A 7,841-nucleotide genomic window follows, 5' to 3' on the forward strand; every position below is an offset into this window, starting at 1 on the left:
AAACGAGTCAAGATTGGTCTCAGGCTGACACTTGCTGGTTTGTTTCATCATTTTGTCTATCTTTCTATATGTTTGAAATTTTCCATATATTTTTAAGAAAAATAACTCATTTAGCACTTTATTTTTGGTCCTTTTAATCAGTTTGCAAAGACTTTGAGGTCACCTTCTTATTTGGCATGACCCTGTCATATGGTCATAGTTAAAGTCATGGCTATGCACGTGAGAGTACTTCAAAGATGTGTATTGAAAGATAATGTAAATCTTTCCATGAACTTTTTGAAGTTCCCTCGACTGTTTCACATACACTCTAGGAGGCTGTGATTTCATTATTGTCTTCATTTCTTTTCACTGAGAGCAGACATGTTCTGCTGTAGAAGGCGTGCTGTATCCACACAGAACCCTAATATCTGTTATGTCTCCGATAGCTCCATAGTCATTCATTCAACCACACTCTGAGGGGACAGGAAACATCCCTGCCCTTGAGAAACTCAGACAAAATAGCACCGTGGACTTCTGCATTGAGTTCTCCCTCACACCCCGTTTCATTGTGACATTGTTCTTGAAAACGCTTCCAGTGAAGTTACATCCCTTTTTGTTGAGCCGTGTGTGTGTGCTCATGGCGAGGACGTAAATCCTATCAACACGTATAAACCCGCCTGTGAAGGTACGAGCTTTGTTTTTATTATCTATCCCCAGTAATTCCAGTAATGACAGCTAAATACGTCACCAACCCCGCCACGTGTCTATGCTCTAGTCTCTGGGACCTGTAAATACGTCACACAGCAAATGGGACTTTGCAGATGTCATCAAGGTTACACACCTTAACATACAGAGAGTAGCCTGGATTTCCCAGTCTAATTACAGGAACCTGAAAAGCAAAGGACTTTCTCCAGAAGGAGTAAGAAAGACGCAGCAGCAGAAGTCAGAGAGATTCCAAGTGTGAAAGCACTTGTGTGCCTTGCTGAAGGGGACCACCGGGAAAGCACAGCAGCCCACACTCACAGTCACATTTCCCGGGTGCAGAAACATATTGCAGGTGGAAATAGCAATTAACCTGAAAAAGCTATTAGCACAAATGGCCCTATTTCTATGGCTCATATTCAAATGAGGACTTAGATAAAGTTAGCGTCTGATTGGATGAAATCACACATTTAAATTAGCTGATGCCAGTTCGGCTCTCTAATTGGATAAAACGCCTGTGGGATGTCAGCCAATCAGAATGCCAATACCAATTTGACAAGCACTCCCTGCCCGGAAAGAAGGCCGGTTACTCACGAATTTTACGTGGCACAGGAGCCTTTATAAGGAAATGAAGACCCAAAGGAGCAGGTGGACAAACAATAGTAAGTTGTGGAATTTGATAAGGCAAAGAGGCTTGGGCTAGGGTGGTTAACTGGGTGAGAAGTGACTAGATCTAAGTACTCATAAACTAGGTTGAACAAAGAAGAGCAATTGTGTAAAAGTGACTAGGTCTTCCTAGTCATTAAGGGTTAGTTTAACGAGATTTGCACAGATTTCCCTGGGCTGCAACTTCCTGTCCTTGCTGGTAACGATGTAACTTTCCTGCCAATACAGGGAGAGCATCTTTCATCTGCTTTTAAGAAACAGCACAAAAAGTCAAAGCGATCTTTACGCACCTGCTGTTTTGGGTGTGCGTGTGCTGCCGTGTGTACGCTCAAGTGTCTCTACCTCAAAATAGTCAATATGACAGGAAGGCATATTTTTATTTACTTATTTGGCGACTGGCCGGTATGGGGATCGTAACCCATAGACCTTGGTGTTACCAGCACCAGGTGCTAACCAACAGTTAAACCGTGGACCCCAGAAAGGCACGTTTTAAACTCCTTCAGCATAATGAGCCTCCTCTGACCCATATGGGAAGGGGGTTTTTTGTAGGTCTTAAGGGTTTGGGGGTTTCTTTTAACTGTGGCTGTTTTTCAGGATCTCATTGCTGGGGAAAATTCAACATTGTCAGTGTGCAAAGGTACAATGTGTTGTGCTAGCTTCTGGAGGGTTCTTCATGGGCTCCAGCCATGGAGAGGACGGAGAGAAAGCGGAGCGCTGAGACTAAATGACGGAGCCTGCAAGCGAGTGATGACGCCCAGTGCTCTGGCTTACCCGGAACAACCCCCAACACGCAGGTGCCAGCTGTCGTGGCCAGGACTGTGAGTCGAGAATATAAAGGGCAGGCCGCCCAGCATGAGCGCCTCAAGAGCCAATCAGAGCATAGCCTGCCGTCGCGCCACCCGGCGGCCAACCAATGGGAGCGCTGCGGGCTCTATAAAAGCGAGAGCGCTGAGCCGCTCAGTGCGAGTAGGAGCTGAGGCAGCTGGAGTTCCCTCGTGGTCATGGCTCGCACCAAGCAGACGGCGCGGAAGTCGACTGGCGGCAAGGCGCCGCGGAAGCAGCTGGCCGCGAAGGTAGCCCGCAAGAGCGCCCCGGCCACCGGCGGCGTGAAGAAGCCGCACCGCTACCGGCCCGGCACGGTGGCGCTGCGCGAGATCCGCCGCTACCAGAAATCCAGCGACCTGCTGGTCCGCAAACTGCCGTTCCAGCGGCTGGTGCGAGAGGTCGCGCAGGATTTCAAAACGGACCTGCGCTTTCAGATGTCGGCCGTGATGGCGCTCCAGGAGGCCTGCGAGTCCTACTTGGTGGGGCTGTTTGAGGACACCAACCTGTGCGCCATCCACGCCAAGCGTGTCACCATCATGCCCAAAGACATGCAGCTGGCGCGCCGCCTCCGCGGGATGCGGGTCTAGACTCCACGGGCGATCGCCCTGAGGTCCTGTCACTCCAAAGGCTCTTTTCAGAGCCACCCACTTGGTCGGGAAAGTGGCTGTAACGTGGCGGTTGTCCAGGGGGTTTCTGGCTGGTTTGATGCTGGTTCTGTCCCTTCTGTTCGCTTATCAATTGGGTAACAAACCTAATGAGGTGTTTGCGGTAACTCAGCCCGATGCCAGTTAGGTTACGAGCCCCGCTAGTTGTCTGCACTAACTGGAGCATCTGTTCAGACGGCAGCCTAGATAGGCGCGCGCTAACTCGGCTTAGTGCCAGTTAGGTTGGAAGCCCAGTGCGTGGGTGCATTGTTAACTTGGCCCATCTGCTGTGGGGCTGGTTAGAGGCGTGTGTGTTCTCAGCCCATCTCCAGTTAGGCCAGAAGTCCAGAGTCACGTGTTAACAGCCTAATTGGAAGGAGCTGCTCTACCCCGGTAGTTAACTTCCTGAGCAGTGTCTGGCATGGATGGCCCACATGCCGGCACGTTGAAACAGGCGTCCCAGCCCTATAAAGTAGACTGATAATCTGGGGAGGAGGGGCGAGGAATCAATTTGAGGAGAAATCCTGTCACCAGGGTGGTTAGCCAGGAACCCAATAGTGGAGTTTAGGTTGGGATAACTTGAGAATGGCTGTAAGGATACGGATGTAAGAATTTTCTTTCTTTGGTACAAATTACAATTCTTCACTAAAGGCTTTATTAAATTAATGGGAACCAGGCACTCTCTGGTGCTGAGAACACAGAGTAAAATCCATTCCCTACTGTCACTGGCCACTCGGTTTTCCAGGGGCTTACAGTTGAGTGAAGGAGGCTTGTATTGCATGTAGAAGCAATGATAGTAAAAAGTGCTCTTATGAGTAGCAAGGGGTGTGAGTAAGAGGCTCTCAGAATGCAATAGTGGGATCTGGAAGCCTCTGAGCCCGGCCTATATCCTGCCGACTCAATTCAAACGCTATAGCAACTAAATGAGTACGCACACAATTGAAATCTCCTCTTTTAGAATGTACGTAAGTTAGCTGATGACAAATCCTTGAAGGACTGTCCAGAAAACAGTACGCAGAGACTGTTATAAACAGAAGCAGACTAATAATACAGTACTCAAGGAAGCCTTTCCAACACACACATTTGTGTTACATCCCCAGGACTGTCTGTGCGGAAGGGGCACAGCTCTGCACTAGGCAGTGTTAATTCTGAGCAGAAAGAAACGGACCTGTCCAGGTAATAGATCTGCAACATAACCAGCGCCACTTTAGACAAGCCCAAGTACAAAATGTCACCGCCCACCTCGCCCACTCCCCTCCCCCTTCCCTTTAGGAGAAGCCTCCTGACTTAAACAGAAACCCCTTTTGCTTCCGCAAGGACGCAGTTCTCCACCCTGATCCACATTAGCATATGGTATCACCCAGCTCTTGGCACCAACATACCAATATAAGCTCTACCACCCACACCTGGGGCTGTCCCCTTTCCAGGCCAGCCCTGGGCTATCTGCTACTTTGCACACAGCCCAGCAGATTTCTTTCTTTAATAAAAGTTTGAACGGTAGCCGGCATCTCGGCTCACTTTCTTTCACTAGGAAGCACGGCAGAACTGATAAAGCCCAGTAAGGGTTCCACATCCAGGGATTTGCAGGCAACACAAACGTCAGGTCCCATGTGAATCCTTGACTCAGAACCATATGGATCCAAAGCTAGAGAGTGACATGCTGAGACCTGCGCGGGGTGGCCAACGACAGAGATGTACCAACTGGGCCCCATGGGGATGCCATCTCACTCTCCAGATACCATGCCACCAACCTGGTGGTGCAGAGAGAAGATGACTTGAGAAAAGCTGGAAGAGGAGAGAGCACTGAGACAGGAGAGGCTCAGGTTCTCCCCCTTGTGATATAACTGGGGTCGCTCAGGAAATAGCTTCTAAGTACAGAACAAGTAACGCTGCCCTCTGTGGTAGGAAACAATTGCTTGACTGTTTTTAAGTTAATTGCTTTCAAGTGTTTGTCATGAGAACTAATTTAGTCTCATCTGGAAAATTTGAATCATTTTTATAAAACTATGAAACTATTACAGTTAGGACTGGGGCCTTTGTCACTGTCCTGGCAGTCGTAATCATGTGGGAATAGTAAGCTGAAATGTGAACATTTGTTCCCCTGCTACTGAATTCTGTGAGCCCCTGAATGCTACAGAGACAGCCTCAGAGTGGAGCGTTTACAAGCGAAATGAGTCATTCTAAAAATCAACAGGTGAAACCCTGAAAATAAACAATGGAAAGAAAGGGCTGGGCATTGGAGGAAAGAAGAATACACCACCCTAAATATGCCAGGTGGGCATGTGGATTACCTTGAGCTAAAGGCACTTCTGTTTTCTTCCTGAAAGCAGGGGACGTGACTCCCATGGGAAACATGCCCCTCTTATACCAGGAGACCAGAAAGATTCTTATCACCAGAGATGGGGACTTGAGGCTGAGAAAAATACACACCTTGTTAAAATAACTTGTATCTTCGTTTAGCCTCCTCATATACTTTAGTTACTTCTTTACAAATTACTACTCTTGGTTCAACCTGGTATGTAAACTTACTGAGCAGTGTCTGGCATTGATGGCCCACATGCCCTTAGGCCTAACCACTTTGGGGGTCTTCATTTTCCTGTGAAGCCGCCCTTGTATATGTTAAAATGAAATTTGTATGCTTTTCTCCTGTTAATCTGTCTTATGTCGTCTTACTCTGTTTAGGTTGCTATAACAAAATACCATAGCCTGGGTGGCTTTTAAACAGTACAAATTTATTTCTCACAGTTCTGAAGGCTGGAAGTCATAGATGGGGTGCCAGCAGATTTAGTTTCTCAAGGTCATTTCCTGGTTCACAGATGGCAGCTTCTTCATGTGTCCTCACATGGTGGAAGGGGTGAAGACCCTTTCTAGGGTCCCTTTCATTAGGGCACTAATCCCACTCATGAGGGCTCCACCCTCATGATCTAATCACCTCCCAAAGCCCCAGCTCCTAACCCCATCATCTTGGGGTTAGGATTTCCACATACGGAATTCAGGGGAACACAGACATTCAGTCCGTCACAACCTGGATTTGTCTTTACACGACACAATGGACTTTCCTGACTAGGAGTCAGGGTTGAACACAGATGCCATGGCCCTGCTGTCCTGTTTCCGGGGGCCCGTCTTCCTTTCCGTTCAATGGAGCACACCATTTTTCAGGAGTGCCTGGTTCTTTCTCTCGTCTTCTCTGCAATGTTAATAACTTCATGGGGGCTGGAGGGAGCAGCATCACACTGAAAGAGTGCCACTGACCGTCACAGTGAAGGGACAGCCGCCTTGTAACTGTTTAGACTTGGTTTCCGAATTGACATGGCTGACATTTTCACTTCAAAATTTTATTTATTTTTAAAAAGACAATCTATAGAAATGGTATAAGATTTAAGAATTTCAAGAGTTTATATAGTGAAAATTGAATCTTTTTCAATTGGAGGGGGTTTCTCAGCCCTTAATTTTCCCTTCAGATGGAGTTTCTTGTATATTTTTCAAGAGGTGCATATACAATCATCTAATTATGATTTTTACCTAAATGTTGGCATAGTATATATGTTGTTGTCTGACCTGTCTTTTAGTAAACCTAACAACTTATCAGGATACATAAGAGCTTTCTGATTCTCCTTAATGATTTTATAGTTTTTCCTTTTGAGGATAAGTCTGTTTCCAATTGTTTTACTATAAAGAAAAAACATCTCAGCCCAATAACCAGGGGTCCCTAACAGAAAATTAATACTGAAATCCTAGGCTGATGCAGTATTTTAACAAGAACTTGTTGAATATCCCACATCTTGCTTGCAGCAGGGAGGGCGAGGAACAGGCAGGGACCCTGTGTATAAGGGCAAACTATAACCCTTTCTTTCAGTATTTCACCCTCTGTCCTTTTCTTTTTTTCTTTTGCCACTGACCAGTACAGGGATCCAAACCCTTGACTTTGGCACTGTAACACTGTGCTCTAACCAACTGAGCTAACCAGCAGCCCCATGCTCTGTTTTTTTTCAAATTCAAACGTATGTAAATCCTGCTAATGACTAAACACACCTCTTGCCAGTGTGACACCTCAGGAATATATCCTGAAGGACGTTGGAGCTATTTCTGAAATGTAATTGTAGGGAAGGAAAAAAAACCTCTACCCTCTTAGGTTTGTAACTGGGGCCTACAAAGCAAACTGACAAAAGCCAGATTAACAGGAGAAAAAGCATGCACTTTTCATCTTAAGTTTTTAATTTTACATGCATGGAGGTTTCAGAGAAAAAGGAAAAACCAATGACGCTGTTAGGCTCAGACACTCAGATACCATTTTTAACAACAGGTGATGAATTATGGGAAGGTGACTAGGGCATGCATAGGAGACAAGCGTTGCTTAGTAAGGATTGTTTGTGCAGACTCTTCTTGGTGCAGAATTTCCATCTTCTGCGTGGCCATAAAAACTCCCCTAGAGAGGAGATTTTCAGCAGTCCTCATTTCTCAAAGTTTCTGCTTTTAGTCCCCAAAAAGGTTTCTTCAATTGTCTTCAGCTCAAAATAATCCCCATGCCTATGTACTCATAGCATATGTTGGGATGGCACACTCTGATCTCCTTCATAATCATCGAGGAAGACAACACTCCGTCTTCCAGCTGCCTGGAAGGAGATGGGCCTCACTTCAGATGTCACCTGGCTCTGAATTGCAAGAGCTCCATGAGGTACTGAATGGGTGGTAGCCACTCAACTTGATGAAAGGGTGAGGTTGCTGTTCATCTTTTCAGTCTCTTAGTGAGTTGCCTGTGATGCGCACGATGTTCTGGTTTAATGCTTACTCAAAAATAAAATGATTTTCTTTCTCTTTTCCCTTTGTGGAGGGGTTTTCTGGGTTGGGGAGAGATTTTGGTTTTTTTGTTATATTTCCCCAACAGGTGCAGATGTACCTGAGGTCAGAGTGAACCCACAGCATAGCCACTGCCCTTCCTCTGACAGGGCCACCCTGGGCACTGGCCACTGGGACTCACCATGTGTGCTAGAATTAGAATGCGTTCATTTAAAGTCCTTTATCTTC

The 7,841-nt window shown here is 46.5% G+C and overlaps 1 protein-coding gene across 1 annotated transcript; it reads left to right on the top strand.

Annotated features, from left to right (window-relative positions):
- Positions 1 to 2,339: 2,339 nt before the first annotated feature.
- Positions 2,340 to 2,759, top strand: LOC134376774 (histone H3.1-like). Its single transcript, XM_063095300.1, has one exon. The coding sequence runs from the start codon at positions 2,349 to 2,351 to the stop codon at positions 2,757 to 2,759; it is 411 nt and encodes a 136-aa protein (XP_062951370.1). The 5' UTR covers positions 2,340 to 2,348.
- The last annotated feature ends 5,082 nt before the right edge of the window (positions 2,760 to 7,841 follow it).

Source organism: Cynocephalus volans, chromosome 4, assembly GCF_027409185.1.
Source record: "Cynocephalus volans isolate mCynVol1 chromosome 4, mCynVol1.pri, whole genome shotgun sequence".
Taxonomy (NCBI): Eukaryota; Metazoa; Chordata; class Mammalia; order Dermoptera; family Cynocephalidae; genus Cynocephalus; species Cynocephalus volans.

Bases quoted from the DNA above. Each gene is read 5' to 3' on its own strand.
- LOC134376774 (XM_063095300.1), top strand. From the start codon at position 2,349: ATGGCTCGCACCAAGCAGACGGCGCGGAAGTCGACTGGCGGCAAGGCG.